General features: G+C 39.2%; 1 protein-coding gene and 1 non-coding gene across 2 annotated transcripts in view; one reads left to right on the top strand and one right to left on the bottom strand.

The window, feature by feature from the left end:
• Positions 1-23,260, top strand: part of HS6ST3 (heparan sulfate 6-O-sulfotransferase 3) — a 110,785-nt gene that overhangs the window by 48,617 nt on the left and 38,908 nt on the right. Inside the window, exon 6 of the mRNA XM_063304645.1 lies at positions 21,022-21,063. Coding sequence (XP_063160715.1) covers positions 21,022-21,063 — 42 coding nt within the window. The remainder of the gene's footprint in view (positions 1-21,021; positions 21,064-23,260) is intronic.
• Positions 22,134-22,240, bottom strand: LOC134499397 (U6 spliceosomal RNA). The gene has a single exon (XR_010068124.1). It is a non-coding gene; the product is annotated as a U6 spliceosomal RNA (small nuclear RNA).

Genomic DNA, 23,260 nt, shown 5'->3' with positions numbered 1-23,260 from the left:
GCGTGGTATAGTGGTTAAGGCAACAGGCTAGAAACCAGGAGACTGAGTTCTAGGCCTCCCTTTGGCATGAAATCCAGTTTGGTGATGTTGGACCAGCTGCTCTCTCTCAGCCCAACCCACCTCACAGGGTTGTTGTGAGGAAAATAGGAGGTGGGAGCATTACATATATATGCCACCTTGAGTTGACCAAAAATAAAGATGGGATAAAAATCTAAAAATAAATAGGAGCTGCACTTGTCTGTCTCTTTGTTTGTTTTGTACTACAATTTTGTAATTTAATTTGTTGGATATTACTGTTTTTCTTTGTTTTTGTATACTGTTTTTTCCCCATATTTCACTTTTAAAATTGCAAAAAACCTATTAAAACCCTATATTATTTTTCTAGGTTTTTTGGGGGGGGAGCAAATGTTCCACTGATTAATCACAGCAGTCATTATTTTCAGGCATTATTGATTGCAGCATCCTTTTTCAATTTGACCTGTAGCATAATTACCTGAACTTTATTATGACTCTCTGAAAAGTTGAATTTTTTTTCACAGTGGTGAAATTAAAATATTTTTAATGTACCATCCCTGTAATATTAAGCAGGTCTAAGGAAGAGGAAGTTGAGACAGAAACCACTGGTCCCTCTTTCTGTGCCTGTCCTAAGACAGCAGAAAACCACAGAGCCCGAAAGACCACCATCTCAGGAAGAATGAAAAACAGAAGAACTTCTGCCAGAAGGGTGTCCAGAAAGACGTTAGGGCTGTACCCTAAAGAAAACAGCACCCTTTTGTGGGTATGCAAAGATATTGCTGAAGTGGAGAGGTTAGTTAAAATGAGTGTCAGGCAAGCTACAACTGGAGAATAATGAAGACCATTTCAGTTAGGCTGAGAGTGGTTCTCAGGAAGTACAGATAAGAACAAGACTTCCCATGTTGGAAAAATGTTTGACTATTTGCATTAAATCTTGTATCCCACTCTTGCCCATCCTGAATAACCCAATTCTCGGATCATGACCTTGATAGGCCTCTTGCTTTACTTTTGTGTTCTCCATAAATGTGAACCATCTTTAGGATCTGTCTTTTCCTGAACAAATCTCTTATTGGACAGATATTTGAAACAACAAACCCTTACCTCTTAGCATTTGCTCTTGGAAAAAAATGATTTTTTTTTCTTCCTAGCATTTTCCCACAGGTGCAGGGTCTGCTTTTTTGGATCAACTGAAGTTGACTGTTGGTTGCAGTATGGTGAAAGATATGCAGATGCTGCTTACCAACTCAGATCGTTGGCTCATGTAACACAATTCCCTAGGGTCCTAGGCCAGTTGTCCTCCCAAACACTAGTATCCAAAAAACCAGAAGATTAGAGATTGAAATAAGCTGCTGTATTATATCTTGCTATCTTGCTTTTTATAATAGCTGTTGTTCAGAGATTATAATGATGAACACACTCATAAAGTCCCTGTCCTAAAGAATTCATAATCTAAAATTTGAAGCAAGGGGAAGACTAAGGCAAAGAAAATATGCTTTCAATTGTGAAAATGTCAGAACTTGCAGAAATGGCAAAACTGACCTGTTTGGTCAGAGAAAAAACAACAAAAACTTTTTTGAAACACTGGAAACCTATATGGACTTTTTGCTGAAAGAACAAAGAAATAATCTGTGGATTTGAGGATTAAGAAAGATGTGGATTAAATGAGGGGCTGAGGGGACTTGTGTAACATCAAAGAGGGAGGAAGGACAATAAGATTATAATTTTCTGTTGAAAAGAAGGTTGGAAGTCACTTCTATATTTCTTAGTATATTTCTTTTTCATTTCTTGCACTTTTACTATTTTTTTCAATTTTCTTTTCTATGGAAAAAATAATAATAAATAGAAAATATACTTTCAATTCAATTACAGGCTTTTAAATAGAAAATGAGGCTTTGCAGGGAAAAAATCCTAGATTTTGAAGGCAAATATGAAAGGACAAGTAATATAACAGCCATTCTCCACGAGACCTTCAGTTTTAAAATGCTACAAAAGAAAAACATGCATTGTTAGGTTGTAGTTCTGGAGAAATTACTACTTCAACATAAATACTGTGTGGCGTTGTTCTCATTTTAATAATAATTGTGGGCAAAATCCCCCAACCAGTGTTATGTCTGCTGATTATTTAATATTTGTAAAAACATTATTATAGTCATATCTCACTCTTATGCAGAATTCCAAGAAGTCTTATATCCAAGGATCTAGTCAGTTCCTATAATGCTAATATATCATCTCCTCCTAAACTGGCTTTCCCTAACCTATTCCTGATCTCAGGAAATGATAAAGTCTCCACTGGAGAATACAACCAGCGTTGCTTAAGATGACATTCAAATGCATCAGAAACAATAATGAGTTGCTTTGAGGAGTGTCAGTCTGAAGTGTCCTATAGAAAGGGATTTTAACAAGGAGTGAAATGAAGTAATAGCTTATCAGGGAAGGAAACAGAATTTCATCTCTGTGATGCCAGAACCACTTTCCAAGAAAGATTACAGTTCTCTTACCATGGAGTAAGAGTTATGAGCAAGGTCAAACATTAAAAAAAAAAAACCCCTACCATCTTTATCTGTATGCAACATTCCCAAGACAGGGACGGAAAAAGGAGTGGTCTGCCACACAACTGACTTGCTTCCTGCTGGTCATGGCTGCCATTCATATTTGTAGACTGCTAAAGATTTCTATGAAGAGAAACAAGTGCATTTAAATAACAGAGCTATCTGGCTTAATTCCAGATTTTCCCTAACATAATTTTTTGAGAACCTATTAACTTTCCTAAGAAAATTTAAGGTTTTTTTTTAATATTTATTATTTATATAGTCACCCATTTCAGGCAAGTGACTCTGGCAGGTACAAGGATTAAACACACATGTGTGCACACCCACACACACAAGCCCAGGGTATATAATCCCAGGTGCCCAAGGATAAACAATACTCCCACTGACACACAAAAGGCACATCAACCACAGCAGAGCTCACCTAATCACCCCGACTCAAATGCCTGGAGAAATAGGCAGATCTTCAGGACCTTGTGAAAGCCTAAGAGGGTTGGGACCATCCAAATCTCCAGTGGGAAGCTGTTCCATAAGGCAGGTGCTGCCACTGGGAAGGCCCTATTTCAGCAAGATGACATTGCTTGATGGAAGGGACTGGAGCACGCCCTCCCTACTAGATCCAGTGGGGCAAGCAGTAACAAGGGGAGGAAGGCAGTCCAACAAGAAGCCTGGCCCTGTGCCGTGGAGGGCTTTAGGGGTGACAACCAGCCTGGGAGTCATTGCAGCTCACAGAACAGCAGTTTTATATGGGCATAATGAGAAAAGCCAAAAACTGATCATATCGCTGCATTCTGGGAGGCCTCTTCAAGGGCACCTCCGTGTAGAGCATGTTAAATTAATCCAGATGGGAGGTGACTAAGGCATGAGTCACTGTGAGCAAGGCCTCCCAGTCCAGGAATGGGTGCAATTGGTGCACAAGATGAAGCTGTGCAAAAGCGCCCCCAGCCACAGCTACCCCCTGCTCTTTCAGCAGGAGCCGAGAGGCCAGAAGGGTCCCCAAATTGCACACCAACTCTGACTGGGGAAATGTAACCCCATGCAGAGTTAAAAGCTGGAAAATCCCCGGAAGCTGGGGGCTTAAAACCCACAGCCAATGAGAACAAATGGGGAAACTTGTGGCTGCATAGAGAATTTTGATTAAGAATTAAAAGGAGCATTTATGGGAGATGAAGGACAAGAGTATTCATCAAGGAGATATAGGCAGCAAATAGTTAATATCCGTAGAAAAGAAATTAGAAGGCCTGAAGCACAAAAGGAACTTCAGCTTGCAAGTGAAGCTAAAAGCAGCAAAGACCTGTTTGGGCCATTTCAATCGTAAAAAAACGTAACAGGGGCCAATGCTAAATGAAAGACGATAGGATGGTAAGTGGGGATGGGGAGAAGGCAGAATGGCATTTTTGGCTTTGCATCAGCATCAGTTATTTTTCTTGCTGTGAGAGCAAAAAGAACTGCGCTATACAAATTATCTCTCTTGATTTTGCATCTGAAAATTCTCACAAAACCTATGAAGTGTTTGTTCTGTGCCAGTCTTTCCTAACAGAATATTTGAGCAAAACTACTGGGAATTTTTTTCTATTATGTTTTGTTCCATTTGATGGAGAAAATAAATTGTTTTTAATGCAATTTTGCAGCATATTTCTCCAGCTGGCTGAAACAGAAATCATTAGGTTCAAGTCTCCAGTATTAGAAATCACTATGTGGATAATCAGTAATTCAATTCTATTTCACAGAAAAAGCGATGAGAGGGAGAGGGAGAGAGAGAACAAATGTTGTCAGACATTTTTATAGTGTGAACAAGCTTAAAATACTTGGAGAAAGGATATAAAACGTATATTTCTAAACTGTTATAAATAGAGCATTGTTATGATTTTGAGGGTTAGCTCTGAACCAGTGTGTTTTATCAGAGTAACTGGGGAAAGGAGGTATCTGTTATTCCCCAAAAGCCAATAATACTCCATTATGGCAATGCAAATCACATAATTTGTGTCATTGACATCAATAGCACGATTATATTATGATGCAAGTAATGCAATCATAAATTGGCATAAATTGGCATAATAGTTGCATAAACAATTCAATGACACAAATTGCAGCATATGTGTAATGACATCATTATATGCATTATAAAAGAATTTGGTCCATTGTTTGTGAAGCCTGTTGCAACAAGGCCTGGTAAATCAAGATTTCTCTGTACTGCCAACACTCGCTAACTTTTTTTTGCTTCCAAGGAAGCAGTTGTGTGCCTTAGTAGATTTGCAGTTGGTCCAGATTTTTTGTGTGTGTGCCTTCAAGTCAGTGTTGTCTCCTGGCGACTATGTGGACAAGTCCCTGCAGTTTTCTTGGCAAGATTTCAGAAGTGTTTTGCCCTTGCTTGCTTCCTAGGGCTGTGAGAGAGGGACTGGCCCAAGGTCACCCAGCTGGCTTTGTGCCCAAGGTGGGACTAGAACTCCCAGTTTCCTGGTTTCTAGCCTGATGCCTTAACCACGACACCAAACTGGCTGTCTTGGTTCAGATTAAGAGAATCCAAAATGTCAGATACAGATATAGCCTGTTAGTTTTTTGTGTATACTAAGATTTTCCACAATTTAATAACTGGAAATAGGATGTTCAAACCCAGATGGCAAGATACTTGGAACATCTGTTTATAACCAAGTATCACAGAACATTAACCCTTGCACATTTCAGTATGCTTCCCTGAGCAATTCTGGGAGGTAGATTTTTTTTAAAAAAAAGCCTCTGTCAGAACCGGGGCAATTCAGCAGCAGTAGTTAATGGCATCTGGATGCATCCTCCTGACATGGGTTTTGTAGTTGATTAAATAGAAAGCATGGGATTTGTTTTAGCTAAGTAGAAAGCAAAGCACAGCACTGAAGACAGCAGCAGCAATATAGTAGAATAGTAGGGAAGCAGGCATTTGTACATTCCTGAAGGTTATAAAGGATTGTTTAGGGAAAGTATTATCACTTAGTAACCAGGGCAACGAGGAGACATCAAAGGTGAGGTCAGCCAGACAGGGTCATCAGAGCTGGTAACCATGGCAACGAAGAAGGAGGGTGAAGAAAGGAAAGGATTTTTATTCAACTGTTTGCCCACGAAACTTTAGTTGTGTTTTTGAGCTGAATGTTGGTCATTTCTCCTTATGAAAGAATCTATGTATATCCTATGGCTTGTACTGTGGATTACTGGAAATAAGGGTGCAAGGGCCATGGATCTCACAGCCTCCTATTGTGAAAGATTTTGTCCCTGTGAAAAGGATGTAATTGAAAGTCTGGCTCATATCTCCTTATTCTGCTCCTTTCATAAGGATTTTTGTAATACTTTGTTATGTACTATAATCTGCAAACTTCTTGATGGTTCAAATGATTTTTATGTTAGCTACAATACTTACTTGCAGACCAGGATTCTAGAAATACATTGCAAGTGTCATCGTTTAGAGAAGAATGACATATAGTCAAATAGAATGATGCTTTGTATGTCTATTTAGCATTATGCTAACTAGCTGTAGACAAAATTATATTGCCCACTGTGGATTGTGTGAATGATTTTGAGCACTGGTCAGAGACCATAATAAAATTGACTGAATTTAATTAATTTTGTGTTTATTGCTATAAAATTATATGAAAAATCATGCATTTTTATGTTTAAAGGCATTAAAGTTAAATTATAGTTTAATATTTTCTACTAAGTTTACACATATTTTTATTTGCAATCTGATATAGCTACAATTTTCAGGATCTTCAGCATTAGATATTAAATAATATTTAGTAGCTTCATGTTTTACATGAGAAACAAGACTGTGTGGATAGATTAAACTAACCTAGATAGAGAAATCCATGTGGAAAACCAACTTGATGGCATGTAATCAATCAAAATCCTAGCAAAGCATATTATACAATTTGTAATGCAAATAAGGATTTTATTGGAGATTGATTGATTGATTATGTACCATCAAGTTGTTTTCAACTCCTAGCAACCATAGGATTTTCTCTATGATGATTATTGGATATAACTAATATAACCGATATAGAAAGAGTTAACAAAACTGAAAAATAATTAGGAGAAATAATTATGCCAATATTTCTTATCATTAAACACTTAATCTAACCTAATCCTATATATGTATGTATATGTGTGTGATTGGCACACACACACACACACACATATACTGTATGTGTGTGTGTGTATAAGCACACATACATACAACATAGATATATGAGATTCATAAGTTCAACTGTGATGGTTGGGATCAATTTCTGTATCCAAGACACATAACAAGGATTGGTTCCCATCTTTGCTCAGAAAGAGACTTCATATATTCTCAGATGAGCTATACCCTAGAACAGTGCTTCTCCAAGCGTGGAGTCCACAAAATCAAAATTATTTGCCAGTGTATGTTGAAAAATAAGACAATATTAAAATCCCATCAAACAATTGTGAGAAGCGGCAATGGCAGCAAATGTGTCAACTTTAATTTTCAATACAGTAAATATTGATATATATAACCCGTACAAACAAAAGCTCTTTTGGGCTCCTCCATAATTTTTAGAAATGGGAAGGGGTCTAGAGAGAAAAAAGTTTAAGAAACACTGCCCTAGAATATGTAATTCTTCTCAAAACTTTTTGGAGACTATGCAGTAATATGTATTTTTCTGATTTGGAAAGCACTGAACCTGTTGTCCTGACAAAGAGAAAACCACAACAAAATAAGAACAAAGAAGGTTGTCCAAGTTGCCTGACAAAAGTAGGAAAAGATTGTTTTTGCTCTCCTCAGTATTATTGCAACATATTTAAATGTGTATAATGTTATATATCAGATCACAGCCCAATCAGCTTAAATTTACAAACTTCAACAGCATGCTAAGCCTCGTGGAAGGTGGTACTTTAATCTCTGTCTATTGAATATTAATGAATTTATAAAGTGAATGAGTTCTGGATGGATCAACTGTGGAATGGTATAAAACATTTTATTGTTATATTTGCTCCTAAGTTTTATCAACTATACAATTAGATTTTTGAAACTGGTATTTTATCTTCTTCATTTAATTATGAATGTTATATAACAGTTATACCAAACCTGGTAAAGATAATATTTTTACTCCATAATTCATTTGGATTGAACTGCCTGATTCTGGCAGAGAATTTCAAATCCTCCTGGGAAAAAGTAACTCTAACAAAATTGAATTATTACGGCTTTTCCTGTGGTGCTGTTTTGCCACTAGGGGCCAGTTAGGCTAAATTAATTTTAAAACAAAGGATTTTGGACATAGACGGTCAGTTAGAAACTGCTGTTCCTCCATGCTGTTGATAAACAATCAAATTGTAGTTTTTAATTGAGTTTATATACACATCAAATTTCAATCCCCCAATATAGAAAGGCTTCAGCAAAGGATCATTACCTTGTCGTGGTGCTGGAGCTTGAGCACCTCAATGATGCCATGAGCTAAACCGTGAAGGGCCACCCAAGACGGGAAGGTCATGACAGAGAGGTCAGACTAAATGCGATCCCTGGGGAAGGTAATGGCAACCCACCCAGTATTCTTGCCGTGAAAACTAAATGGATCAGTACCACCAGAGATATGTCGGTATATCATTGGAAGATGAGACCCCCAGGTCGGAAGATGGTCAAAATGCTACTTGGGAGGAACAGAGGATGAGTTCAACTAGCCCCAGACGTGATGACGCAGCTAGCTCAAAGCCGAAAGGACGGCTAGCAGCCAATGGTGCTGGTGGTGAACGGCGAATCCGATGTTCTAAGGATCAACACACCACTGGAACCTGGAATGTAAGATCTATGAGCCAGGGCAAATTGGATGTGGTTATTGGTGAGCTGTCAAGATTAAAGATAGACATTTTGGGCATCAGTGAACTGAAATGGACTGGAATGGGCCACTTCACATCAGATGACCACCAGATCTTCTACTGTGGACAAGAGGACCACAGAAGAAATGGAGTAGCCTTCATAATTAATAGTAAAGTGGCTAAAGCAGTGCTTGGATACAATCCAAAAAACGACAGAATGATCTCAATTCGAATTCAGGGCAAGCCATCTAACATCACCGTGATCCAAATATACGCCCCAACCGCAAATGCCGAAGAAGCTGAAGTAGAGCAGTTCTATGAGGATCTGCAGCACCTACTGGACAACACGCCTAAAAGAGATGTTATTTTCATCACAGGAGACTGGAATGCTAAGGTGGGCAGTCAGATGACACCTGGAATTACAGGTAAGCATGGCCTGGGTGAACAAAACGAAGCAGGACATAGGCTGATAGAATTTTGCCAAGACAACTCACTCTGCATAACAAACACTCTCTTCCAACAACCTAAGAGACGGCTTTATACATGGACTTCACCAGATGGACAACACTGAAATCAGATTGACTACATCCTTTGCAGCCAAAGGTGGCGGACAGCTATACAGTTGGTAAAAACAAGACCTGGAGCTGACTGTAGTTCACGAACTTATTGCACAATTTAGGATCAGACTAAAGAGATTAGGGAAGACCCACAGATCAGCTAGATATGAGCTCACTAATATTCCTAAGGAATATGCAGTGGAGGTGAAGAATTGATTTAAGGGACTGGACTTAGTAGATAGGGTCCTGGAAGAACTCTGGACAGAAGTTTGCAACATTGTTCAGGAGGCGGCAACAAAATACATCCCAAAGAAAGAGAAAACCAAGAAGGCAAAATGGCTATCTGCTGAGACACTAGAAGTAGCCCAAGAAAGAAGGAAAGCAAAAGGCAACAGTGATAGGGGGAGATATGCCCAATTAAATGCAAAATTCCAGAGGTTAGCCAGAAGAGAGAAGGAATTATTTTTAAACAAGCAATGTGGAGAAGTGGAAGAAGACAAGAGAATAGGAAGGACAAGAGACCTCTTCCAGAAAATTAGAAACATTGGAGGTAAATTCCAGGCAAAAATGGGTATGATCAGAAACAAAGATGGCAAGGACCTAACAGAAGAAGAAGAGATCAAGAAAAGGTGGCAAGAATATACAGAAGACCTGTATAGGAAGGATAACAATATCGGGGATAGCTTTGACAGTGTGGTCGGTGAGCTAGAGCCAGACATCCTGAAGAGTGAGGTTGAATGGGCCTTAAGAAGCATTGCTAATAACAAGGCAGCAGGAGACAATGGCATCCCAGCTGAACTGTTCAAAATCTTGCAAGATGATGCTGTCAAGCTAATGCATGCTATATGCCAGCAAATTTGGAAAACACAAGAATGGCCATCAGATTGGAAAAAATCAACTTATATCCCCATACCAAAAAAGGGGAACACTAAAGAATGTTCAAACTATCGAACAGTGGCACTCATTTCACATGCCAGTAAGGTAATGCTCAAGATCCTGCAAGGTAGACTTCAGCAATTCATGGAGCGAGAATTGCCAGATGTACAAGCTGGGTTTAGAAAAGGCAGAGGAACTAGGGACCAAATTGCCAATATCCGCTGGATAATGGAAAAAGCCAGGGAGTTTCAGAAAAACATCTATTTCTGTTTTATTGACTATTCTAAAGCCTTTGACTGTGTGGACCATAACAAATTGTGGCAAGTTCTTAGTGGTATGGGGATACCAAGTCATCTTGTATGCCCCCTGAAGAATCTGTATAACAACCAAGTAGCAACAGTAAGAACAGACCACGGAACAACGGACTGGTTTAAGATTGGGAAAGGAGTGCGGCAGGGCTGCATACTCTCACCCTACCTATTCAACTTGTACGCAGAACACATCATGCGACATGCTGGGCTTGAGGAATCCAAGGCTGGAGTTAAAATCGCTGGAAGAAACATTAACAATCTCAGATATGCAGATGATACCACTTTGATGGCTGAAAGCGAAGAGGAACTGAGGAGCCTTATGATGAAGGTGAAAGAAGAAAGTGCAAAAGCTGGCTTGCAGCTAAACCTCAAAAAAACCAAGATTATGGCAACCAGCTTGATTGATAACTGGCAAATAGAGGGAGAAAATGTAGAAGCAGTGAAAGACTTTGTATTTCTAGGTGCGAAGATTACTGCAGATGCTGACTGCAGTCAGGAAATCAGAAGACGTTTAATCCTTGGGAGAAGAGCAATGACAAATCTCAATAAAATAGTCAAGAGCAGAGACATCACACTGACAACAAAGGTCCGCATAGTTAAAGCAATGGTGTTCCCCGTAGTAACATATGGCTGCGAGAGCTGGACCATAAGGAAGGCTGAGAGAAGGAAGATCGATGCTTTTGAACTGTGGTGTTGGAGGAAAATTCTGAGAGTGCCTTGGACTGCAAGAAGATCAAACCAGTCCATCCTCCAGGAAATAAAGCCAGACTGCTCACTTGAGGGAATGATATTAAAGGCCAAACTGAAATACTTTGGCCACATAATGAGAAGACAGGACACCCTGGAGAAGATGCTGATGCTAGTGAGAGTGGAAGGCAAACGGAAGAGGGACCGACCAAGGGCAAGATGGATAGATGATGTTCTAGAGGTGACGGACTCATCCCTGGGGGTGTTGACGACCGACAGGAAGCTTTGGCGTGGGCTGGTCCATGAAGTCACGAAGAGTCGGAAGCGACTAAATGAATAAACAACAATATAGAAAGGGTGTAGTCCTTTTCAATGTGCTCCCCACAGCAATTTTGGAGTGAAAATACAGAAAAATTCCTTAGAAACTCTAGCTCATGTCCTCCTTTATTGCTGGTTTTACAAGGACATTCATCTTCGACTGATTACCCATCTCTTATCTAAATTTCTGGGATACTTTGACTAGTTTTATTTACACTGCTTACTAGATGTTCAAGATAATTTTTACTACAGCAGAATTTTGTTACATCATGTGTAAAATCCACCCACAGATGGTCAATAACAGTTAATGATGTAGCCTAAGTGCTTATTGAACAGTCCATGACTGCACCGATATAATTCACTTACTCAGAGCCATCAGACCAATGAAGGCTGTGACCATACATCTGTATTCGAGTAGCTATTTTTAGTTCTTCAGCCTTTTAGTGTTACTGTCTTCCTATGTACCACTTTGCACATTGCATGTCCAGCAAACTGCAGTCCTGAAAGGGAGATTTCAGGAAACCCCTTACAGTGAATGCCTCTGTCCCTGGGAGGCAGGAGCCCTGCAAAATGATTTACCTGAACTAAGGAAGTCATACCTCTGGTGTGTTTATTTTACTCTATTTTGTCATTACTTACATTGGCCAACAGGCTTCTTTGACTCTTTTTCTTCTTTCAGAAAAACTTGGTCTTGTTCCATTCCCTTTTAAAAAGCAGGGGCACAGTGATTTACATGCAGCTTTGCATATTTTCAATCCTTTGATTAAGTTTTCCCAGATACAAACAGCATCTGAATCCCTGTATCCCAGTGCCAGAGATTTAAACAGTTTTTGTTCTTATACCCCACTTCAAAAATATCAAATTTTATTGAAATATGCCTTTCATAAGTAATGGACCATTCTCATCCATGTTGCCTTTAAACTTTACTTCACATCCTGTCTGAGGCATGTATTTCACTGAGATCAAGCTGGACCCTAGTTCTGGATATAGTGGGCATCTTCTTGTTAAATTAATGCCCTTCTCCTTATTTAGCATGCAGGAGTAATTTATTGAAACTCTGTCTGCTGAAAAGATACTTTTTCCATCTTCTAGATAAATAGTTGATTTATATCCAGTAACATGTTTCCCTTTCTTCTTTCACAGAAGATTGATGGTTGCCCTAGAATAAATCATTTATGCTCAAGAAAATGAGGCTTGGATAGTTCTCCCTGAGCCCATTTTACTTGCAGCTTTTCTCCTATTGTGCTCTAATGACTCATATTTCTGGAATGCAGACCTTTGGCTGCTTTTGCCCTTGACTGAAGAATTCATCTGCAAATGAGCTAAACTCTACAGCTAAAACACCTTTTCTCTGCACTTACTTTATGAACAGATTCTCAAAGACATTTGATCTCTTTCAGAGTAATGTAATTCATAGTCTTGCAGCTGGTTAATTATAACATTGAGATCCACCCCATCTCTCCTCTCTAAAGTACAAATTACAACTTCCTAACTTCAGCGTAGAATTAAAAAGTTAAGCTATTAACATTTCATGTAGTATTCTCAGGTCTTGTTTCTTGAGTTACCTGACCATTTCCTGAAAACTGCTCATGCAGTGAAGCTGATTGGAAGGAAATTCAGAACAAACTTATAACCATAAGACATGGTGTGGACACTAACTGGGATAAAGGCAAACAGTTAAATGCATGGAGGGCAGGTCATTTTCAGGTTGGGTGTAGGGTGCCTCCAAACAGTTGCAAGGGAACAATGGCAAGAGAGGGGCGTGTCTCCATTTCTTCCTTTATCTGCAGGTGAGAGGCATCTACTGTAAATAGCCATTATGAGAAACAAAATGCTGGATTATGATGGGTCTGGGCCTGATCCAACATGGCTGTTCTTAGGTTAGGTTTAGCTAAATGTGACATTAGAAATGAGAGTTGTTGGTTCAAAATAGCAGGAATCTAACAGCTGAACTGTTTTTACAACTCAATACCAGTTAATATATATGTCAGAACCAAGCTTGCCTCTGACTCGGAAAGTGAAACTTCTTCAGAGTCAGAGGAGGAATTGGAAACTTACCAGCCCAAAATGGAGAAAATGAAGCTCCAGGCTGAACCAGCAGTGTGGGAAGAATCCACGGTGCTGATTGGGCAAGATTCGGACGAGGATTTGAATACACCAATCGGCGCACGCCAACAAGCCGAAAAGCGTGCGCAGGAGAAAGCAACCCGATTGGCTACAGGAGACTCCAAGCATGCCAAAGAATGGAATAAAAGGCAGCCATGTGGAGAGCGGGCTGCTGGAAACAACCAATCCTACAAGCCTGCAGCTTCGGAAGAAGACTCCCTACCTGCATCGGAGACGGCGTCTGTTGCCGAGGAGGAACCAGCGCCTTTGCTTTGCCCCAAAGAGGACTTGCATCCTGCTTCTGCCATTGAGGATCCTTTGATCGCCGAGCCCAGCAGTCTCAGTCTTGCTTTCAGCCGTGAAACTCCATGATCTTCCAAGCAGCTTCTTCGTGCCTTGAAACTCCAGCGCCACCATGTGTCCTCTCTCCCGTCTAACCATGCTTTGCATGCTCAGCCATGTTCAGGTACTTCATATCTATCTTGTTCTGGATCTGTGTTCCAGTCCAGTCCAGGGCTTCCAGCTGAATCCAGCCTTGTTCCTGGTTGGCAGTCCAGAGAATCCAGTCCAGTCCAGGGCTTCCAGCTGAGTCCAGCCTTGTTCCTAGTTTCCAGCCTAGTTCCAAGTCTCCAGTCCAGAGAATCCAGCCTAGTTTGGGGCTTCCAGCCGAATCCAGCCTAGTTTCAAGTTTCAAGCCTTGTCTTCAAGCCTTCAGTTCAGATTACCCAGTCTAGCCCAGAACCCTCAGCTGGGTCTAGTTTTGTTCCGAGTTTGAGTCCTGTTCCAAGTCCTCAGCTCATTCCTGTCTGCAACTTGTAGTTCTGCTTCCAGGTCCGTTGAGCCAGTGATTCAGCACCAGTACCGACCAGCACTGTTCCAGTTCTAGAACCATTGCCTCCAGCCTTGTATTCCAGTTGGATCCAGTCAATCTTTCTGGTGTAAAGTCATGTTCCCTGCCCTGCTGTGGCCCAATTGGGCTTGTTTCACCAAATTTTCGCATGTCAAGGACTTAATTATTGTAGTTATTTAATGAAGAATATTCATTGAGAACTTGTCTGGTGCATAGTCTAACAGGACAATATACAGATAGCCCTTGACTTATGACCATTCGTTTAGCAAACATTTCAAGTTACAATGGCTCTAGAAAAAGTGACTTATGACCGATCCTCACACTTATGATCGTCACAGCTTCCCCACGGTCATGTGATTAAAATTCAGACACTTGTCAAACATGCATGTATTTACGATGGTTGCAGCATCCCAGGGTCATGTGATTGTTGTTTGCGACCTTCCCAGCCGCCTTCTGACAAGCAAAGTCAATGGGGGAAGCTGGATTCACTTAACAATGCGTGATTTGCTTAACGATCATGGCAAAAAAGGTTGTAACATTGGCACAACTCACTTAATGACTGCCTCACTTAGCAATGGAAGTTCGGTCCCAATTGTCATAAGTCAAGGACTACCTGTATGGGTTTGTTCTATTTTTTGTATTATCAGTTAAATAAAGACGATACTTGCTTCGGATGTTTTCCTAATTGTTATTTAGCTAGATGATAATGTATGATTTTCAACGGTTAGCATTCATCATTACTATTCATGTGCTATTCATAACCTCAGAAAATGCAGTGACATTATATTAAGGTTCTGTGACTTACTAAAATACAGAGAAATGATCAGAATTTTATTTTCTGCATTCTTTTTTTCCCAGTGGAACTGAAAAGTAATGTGAATGACTTCTAAACTACAAACTAAAGTGTCTGTAGCATGTGTTGTAGCATTTCAGAAGGCAAAATGATCACATGACCAACTTGTTTTGATTTCAAGCAAATGATACTGCTTGTCTGATTTGTTCTTTCTTCTCAGTTAAAATTAATCAGCAACAAACTGAAAAGCAACAAATAGGCAAAGGCTAAAGGACAGCCATTTCAGGGACATCCTTTTCAAAAGTTTGATTACACAGATACATGGCAAATATAATGTGTCCGAGTGATCTGCCGGGTATGGTCAGAACAGTCAAGATGGCAGCTGCAACGGTGCAGTTGGAGCTCCAGCCATTTTTTAATGTGCATTGTACCATCACAGCCACCATCTTGACTGTTTTGACCATATCCTGCAGACACCCTGTAATGTGTGATCCTTCTTTTAAGTGGCTTACTTTTCTTTGGCTTAACGGTTTGTTTTAAAACATTTTCAGAAATCTGACATCCTTAAAACTTAACCTTTTGCATTTTGGATGAACTGAATAGTACTGCTATTGGCATAAATGCAAGCACCCTGGTGAAAATTATCAAAAATATCATTAATCACTGTGCTGTTTTTTTCAAACAGTGAAATAATGTAGGTAATCCTTACAACAACTCCAGTAAGTAATTATCAAATAACATAAGAAAGAATCTGTCAAGCTGCAATTGGAAGCCAGTTTTTGCTTTTGGATTTTGAGGGCAATGGCTGTAGGCTCTGATCCATTTAGAGCGTACAATTGGATGCAGAAACAGTGCAAATCTAAACTACTGTATCTTGCAAGAATTCTGTGCCGTTAATTAAGAACAAGGTAAGACGTTATGGTTTCTTTAATACAAAACAATAATAAATTGTATTTTCATTATTAAGCAAGTATATAAAAATCCGCCTCATAATGCTGCAATATCTGTGAATATGATTTCCAGTGAGGAGTTAATATCTGCATCTAGGAGTAAATTACCAGGCCACTGCCAGAACCTACTAATACTGTAGCATTATTGTTTACTGATCACCTGAGAGAAGAGGCCTTGAATTGGAAGCAAACCCCCACCATTTAGCTTTTTAAGGAAATGTATCTGAAGCCACTACTGACAATTTCCATTTACAATTAATTTGTGGAGACTTGGAAGAGGCATTTGAACAGAATCCATCTCACACCATGGCCCTGTTTGGGGAAAGTACCATCTGTGGATTATAATATTTATAACCTACCAGCAGCTTTTTCTTACTTGATTTGATGGAACTTCTGCCAGAATGTGGCTCTTCATATTTTAAGTCAAAGAGGTTTCATAATAACGTGCAAGCTAAATCAATATGCAAACAAAATCATTCCAATGCAGACAGCAATGCAAAATTATTGCTTAATTTTTTTCTTTTTCTCCCTTTCTTCCTTCTCTTTCTTTTTCTCTAATCTGCTAAAGAGTAATATGAAAAAGGAAGATACAGTTCCTTTGGGAAAAGTTAAAATAGAACTAAAAATAGTCTGTTTTTGTTGAATATGTGAAAATACCCAGGAGAAGTTTAAAAAACATGTCAAGAGCCATTTAATAAACCTGAAATAATTTTGCATGCCTAATATCTTTCTTGTAGGAGCCCCAGGAATTGGTTTCATTACATTGTGTAGTAATTCAGTTCTGCAAGTTAAACTGTTTCCAATTTTGTAGAAACCTGATTTAATCAGTCATAATAAAGACATGTCTGATCCTTTCTGATCTGACATAAAATACTGTAACACTGAACATGCTCACATATGATCTACTTCATTAAACAATAACAGTGAACTCAATCGTTGCCAAAGTAAACTATATTTTCCAGATATGTAGAGGACAGAAATCAACAATATATGGAATGTTGTACCCAATAGATTTCAATTTTTATCATTTTTCCTTTCCTCATAAGGATTTTTTAAAACCTAAGCTAACTTAACTTTAGTGTAACTTAAAATATGCAATTTAATGAGAGAGGGATAAAAAGAGAAGGAGAGGGTAACTCTCATAATATTTTTCAAAGAAAATAAATAAATATCAGTTGTTGTGTATAGACAGCAGTGTTCAGTCAGTGAGAGACCAGACTGCAGTAAACACCCATTAATAGTAATAGAAAGGTGAAATGAATGGATGCTTCTTCCTGCTGCTGAAAGTAGCATTGAAATCAAACGGCAAGCATGTGGATGAGTCTTCCAGTTGAGGTGAAAGGATGTGTTACTGGTTTAATTATTGGTTTTAGAATTTCATGAGGTTTTTCAGTTTAATATATCGGTGACCTGGATTTTTACAAATTGAGCTACATTATTATTCTGACCTTAATCCTGAAATAGCATGCAAGGCAGCCAGGTTTTGCATGGTGGCATGCAAACTCAGGCAAAGAATAATTAAGAACAACTGAACCTGGCTGGGTATGGATAGTCAGAAATAGCCCAGCCTCAGCATTAACTCTGGGTTACTTATGAACTCCTTCAAGGTGTTTATGTCTTGGTTGAACATGCCATGCCAGTTATTATGCTACATTCTTCTCAGGTTTGATGGAGGATTGTAAGAGAAGTTTATAATCCCCAAATCCCTGCTGGATGATTTTATTGCTTTGTTTTTAAAATATTATTTAAAATAAAATTAAAATATTTGAATTTTATGATATACTACTCTGATTGCTAATCCCTTTTCTCTTAATATTGTTTTTAGTAGAACATTTTTAGTGTATTTCTCCTAACTATTCTGCTATTGTTGGTTCAACTTTGGATATTCACATATTTGCCCTTCCTCAATAAACAGCAGCTTCTCCTCCAATAGGGACGGGAAAATTCATTGTTAAGTGATGCGGTTGTTAAGTGAGGCATCACGTGACCACACCCAATTTCACATTTTTGCGGCAGTCGTTAAGCGAATCACCACAGTCATTAAGTGAACCACCATGGTCATTAAGCGAACCACACAGTTGTTAAGTGAATCACATGGTTCCTCATTGATTTTGCTCATCAGAAGCTGGCTGGTAAGGTTGCAAATAGTGATCATGTGACCCTGGGATGCTGCAACCATTGTAAATACATGCCAGTTGCCAAGTGCTTGAATTTTGATCATGTGACTGCAGGGACGTTGTGACAGTCATAAGCGCAAGGACTGGTCATAAGTCACTTTTTTCAGCACCATCTTAACTTTGAACGGTTGCTGAATGAGTGGTCATAAGTTGACAACTATTATCACATTCTGATCAGCTGGATGACATCTCTCATCAGCTTCACCTAGATACAAAAAGGGGAAGAGGAGTAACCCTAAGGACACCCCACATGAGAGTGGCCACCATCACTGACTGAAATTACATACTGATATAGGAACAAAACTATTGCAATATAGTGTTTCTGTAGTCAGAACAACCCTTGCAGTCAGTCCAGGAGAATACCAGAGTTGATGGTATCAAAAGCAGTCAAAAGGTCCAATAGGGCCAATCAAGATCCCAACAAAGGTAACCCACTAGAACAGTTAATGCCATCTCTATCCCATAGCAGGGCCTGAACCCTGGCTGAAAAAGATCTGGATAATCTAATTCTTCTAGGGTTACCTGCAGCCAAATACCCACAATTCACTCAACAACCTTCCCCAGAAAGGGAATGAAATAATACCTTTCCATGATCAATGTTATTAATTAATTATTTTACAAGTGATTTTATGCTGCTTCCAAAACAAATCTAAGTAGCTTACAAAAGCAGTATACATTAAATATACAGCATACGGTATATAATATTAATAATCAACATCAGTAATCAAAATCATAATAGCATCGATACTGTTATTAGCATCCATCTACATCCTAGGTACATACATTTCTCTTCCTTCCCTTTCTGGTGTCTCATCGCTCCAGCCCTAATAACAACTCTAGTCTGTCTTCCCTTACACCAGCAGGAATTTGGCATGACTATCCTTTCTTTATGTATAGGCTGGAATATCTGATTTTCTTCCTGAAGCCAACACTCTCTCACAGTGACACCAGTTAAATGCTCAGAAACGAAGACTGTAATTAATCGTCTAAAACCTGCCAAGGTTTCAGGATTGGACTTCAGTTCTGTAGAAATAATAAAAATGAATTTGGAGTGGTGGTCCTTTGTTCTGGCTTGTCTTTATAATAATTGACCACATATCTTTAAACTCAAAAACTGGAGCTTGGCCATAGTTATTCCAATCTTCAAAAAAGGTAACCAACAAGAGTCAGCAAGCTACCAACCTGTTTGCTAAGTATAATTAACAAAACATATGCCAAACATCTAGAGGGGAAATTATTGGAGGGTATACCAATTGAATTGGATTGGATTGGATTGAATAATTGAACTGAACTGAACTGAACTGAATTGAACTGAATTGAATTGAAGAGCCTCGTGTGGCACAGAGTGGTAGACGGCAGTATTGCAACCAAAACTCTCCCCACAACCCGAGTTCAATCCCAGCAGAAGCTGGATTCTCAGGTAGCCAGCTCAGGTCGACTCAGTCTTCCATCCTTCCGAGGTCGATGAAATGAGTACCCAGCTTGCCGGGGAAGGTGACGACTGGGGAAGGCAATGGCAAACCACCCCGCTATAATCTGCCAAGAAAATGTCGCGAAAGCGACGTCCCTCCAAAGGGTCAGACATGACTCAGTGCTTGCACAGGGGACCTTTCCCCTTTCACATACGCCAGGAAGAGCAGGCAGGCATCAATACATCATGCTGTCCTTTGATCAAGCTATGATACTACAACTCTTAGAAATATACTACCAAATCTTGCTGTTATATGTTGTATTTATCCATTTTAGATCTGCATTTGATTCGGTTTCAGAAAGCTGTGGAACAAGCTTAAAAGCTCCTCTGTTGACAAATAACTAATACTTTTGTCCTTTAGACTTTATAAAGACTTGCAGCTCAAAGTCAGGTCATCTCACAAAGGGCTATATCTTGGTCTCTACACTTCTCAATTATTTTATAAACTCACTGGTTCCATACATCAGCAATCTTGCTTACTACCCTCCAAGGCTCACAAGCAGACATATATCAGTGTTACTTTATGCTGACAATGCAGTAATCCTGTCCGCAATGTCAGTAGATACTGCATAGGAAGAGCTTTGCACTCCATTGATCCATATTATAGAGAGAAGGCCTTGGGGATTGCTTGATGCTCTCCAAATCCCTAAGGTCCATACTTGGCAACTGGATGCCATGCAAGTAATAAAGTACAATTTTTTAAATACTTAGATGTAGTTTTTCAGATAACAGGGAGACAGAATACCCACCTGGACCATGCAATTCAAAATGCTCAAAAATCTCCTTTGGCCATAACATCATTCTACTTTTCCAGAGGTGCACAGTTTATATACACTGTGTCAAAACTATTTACAGCCATAGCATATGCCCATCTTTTATAACAAGATGGCTGCATTGCAGAGTGGGCATTCCAAATTATTTCAAATTGCTCATTTTGTACCAAACAATTGCTTTGTTTTTACATATTTACATCAGGTGTACTCTGGATCCCAGGTTATAGACTTCTCTTTCAATTGGTTTGGTTGGATCTTGGACTAAAAGTGTTCTCACCATCTCAAACTGAACATGGACAAGGTAGAGATTGTTGTTTTCCATCTTAATCATCCCACCCCTTCTATTTCTGCCTTTTTTCTGTTTTCTGGCTGCCAGCTATGGACATCCTTGGTAGTAAGGAACCTAAGAATCCACATCAGTGGGGGACTTTCTTTAAAGTTCTTAATCAAAAATTGTTACTTCCCTTTAATGAACATTCATGAGATCCATTGGTTGCTCCACATAGAGAGGACAAAGAAGTTGGGTTACTGCAGCAGTCTGCTAGCCAGATTACCCAATTGCTCTCTCTAGATTGCTTTGAACTAGTCCTACTTCCCTATGTTGCCAATTCCTACGTTGACTGGATTTTTCTGAAAGGAAAAGTTGCTGGCCTTGACTCATCAGGCCTTGCACAAAGAAATCTGCCTGTAGCTCATGTGCCTGTGCCCTTGACCCTAGTATCTAGTCAGGGTCAACTGGTACCTTCTTGTACTAAAATAGCCACATCATAGGTAAGAGTTCCTTCCCATTAGCTCCAGTCCTCTAGAATCAACTTCTACTATAAATACATCTGAGTTTGAATATTAATTCTATGCTGGAATGTACTGTTATTTAGATACAGCTTTGAATGATTGTTTCAAATGTTATAGGCCATTCAAGTTATTTTAGTTGTGATCTTAAATTGGATTGTAGTGAATTATTGTATCCTTTTTTGTATTGTACTTTATTTTTTGAACTGCACCCTGTTATGAGCATATGAAAAATAAAACTACTGCAGCTACTTGTCCTCCTCCTCTACCTTGCATTCACCAAAAGCTCCTATCAATCATGTGATCATGATGCAATTTGGTGGTGCTAGTCAAGGACTGATAGGAAACTGTTTATGCCAATGGATTTGATATATATTTTAATGCTGATACTATTATGAGGACCTTTTATAATAGGCCTTTTATTAACAACTATTCAAGCTGGGGCGATTACAGTAAAGTAAAATTCTTTTCAACCCAATGGAGCACTGTGTGAAACTATATAAAACGGGCCGGGACTCTGTCTGGCCATTTGCAGAATAATTCTCCAAAAACTGAACAAATTTGGTATGGTAGGAAAAGCCAGCAAAAGAAGGGTCAAGTTAAAAAATGGGCCAGAAAAGGTTAGGGGTGGGGAGAAAGATCCCCGCCAACAAGCAGCTCAGGGAGATGCAGATGGGCTGTGGCTCAAAATGCTGCTGATTCCTTCATTCTGAGCCACCCTATCATCTCTCTCCTAGTCATGTGATCAAGAGTCAGGGTATGCAGCTTCTCAGTGTACCCATGCAAACCAGCATATGTTCCTTCATTCTACAGAAGAAAACAGACACCTCCTGTAGGCCACTGCAGGCAAAAGGACTGGAAATAATTCCAGAAGCCATGTTTTGCATACTTTCCATGTGTGCACCTTCAAGTCAGTGTTGACTCCCAGCGACTGCCTCAACAAGTCCCTGCAGTTTTCTTGGCAAGATTTCAGAAGGGGCTTGCCCTTGCCTGCTTCCTAGGGCTGAGAGAGAATGACTGGCCCAAGGTCTCCAAGCTGGCTTTGTGCCTAAGGCAGGACTAGAACTCACGGTCTCCCAGTTGCCTTAACCACTACACCAAACTAGCCCAGACTTCAAAATATGGAACTCTTCACAAATTTGTGTGTCATCCTTGTGCAGGGGCCATTCTAAACTTCTCTGTATCATTACAACTTTAGTATATGTGCTGCCAAAGCAAGCACATACTTTCCTTACCTTGTTTTATTTCCTAACCATGGATAATAAAATCTGGAGATTACATGAAATAGTGAAGCTATTGGTGGGAAGGACTTGAATGACTGCTTTGACTTATATAGTGAAGTGCTTAAAATTAATAAATAGATTCTATATGAAGTATTCAGAGGCAGTTTCTAATGAGATTAATGGAAATAAATGACAAAAAGGATTGTTGGTACAAAATATTTCTATAAGACAGAAACAATGGGCTTTTTTAATGATTTGGCAATGCTGGTACATCTAAAGAATTCTGTGATTTTATATGAATTTTACCATGTATAAATAAAGTTTCACATGGTTCTAGTTTCAGATCTGTAAAACGATTGATTACAAGCTTTAAATGCTATTTTATTGTAACAAAAAGTGTTCTTTATGATAAAAGGTTGACTGAATATTGCTTAGGTTTAAAATGAAGACTTACCATTGCAATTATTTGTCTCCATCAAATGGCAACTTAATCTAATGCATATATTGGATGGGCAGATGGACAGCTTGTAGCCTCTTGGCCTTTTCAAGAAACTGGCTAATCCTCTTTACGGTTTATATCCTTTGCTTTTCACTTTATGTACACTGTTGTTCCTACAGCCACAATATTTTTTTCTGCCAGAAAATTGCCATCCTGTAAAGGGAAAGAAAAGCTCAGCCCCATCTGGATCAGTCCAGCCTGTAGCTTTATGAATAGGCCAGCATAGATCTAATCAACGACTCCACATTTTTCTTTATGTCTTTAAGGTCATAATAAGTTTTCAAGTTCAGTTTTCTTCTCTGTAGCAGTAAAGCATATTCTAGGCAAATAGTTAAAATATCATTTGTGGTAAAAAATTAACCTGAAATATTAGCATCTTTTTTCCCTTATAGTTTCTGACCTGTTTCAAAAAATATCCTCTAGCCACTGTAATGTATCTTTTGCCAGAATATTAACTCACCTTGTTCCTTCAGTTTGGCAGCTCTTTTGGTCACTTTTTTACTGAGTTCATGAATATAAA

The sequence above is a fragment of the Candoia aspera genome, chromosome 5 (genome assembly GCF_035149785.1).
Source record: "Candoia aspera isolate rCanAsp1 chromosome 5, rCanAsp1.hap2, whole genome shotgun sequence".
In the NCBI taxonomy this organism is placed as follows: Eukaryota; Metazoa; Chordata; class Lepidosauria; order Squamata; family Boidae; genus Candoia; species Candoia aspera.
This window is presented reverse-complemented; position numbering and strand designations above follow the sequence as displayed.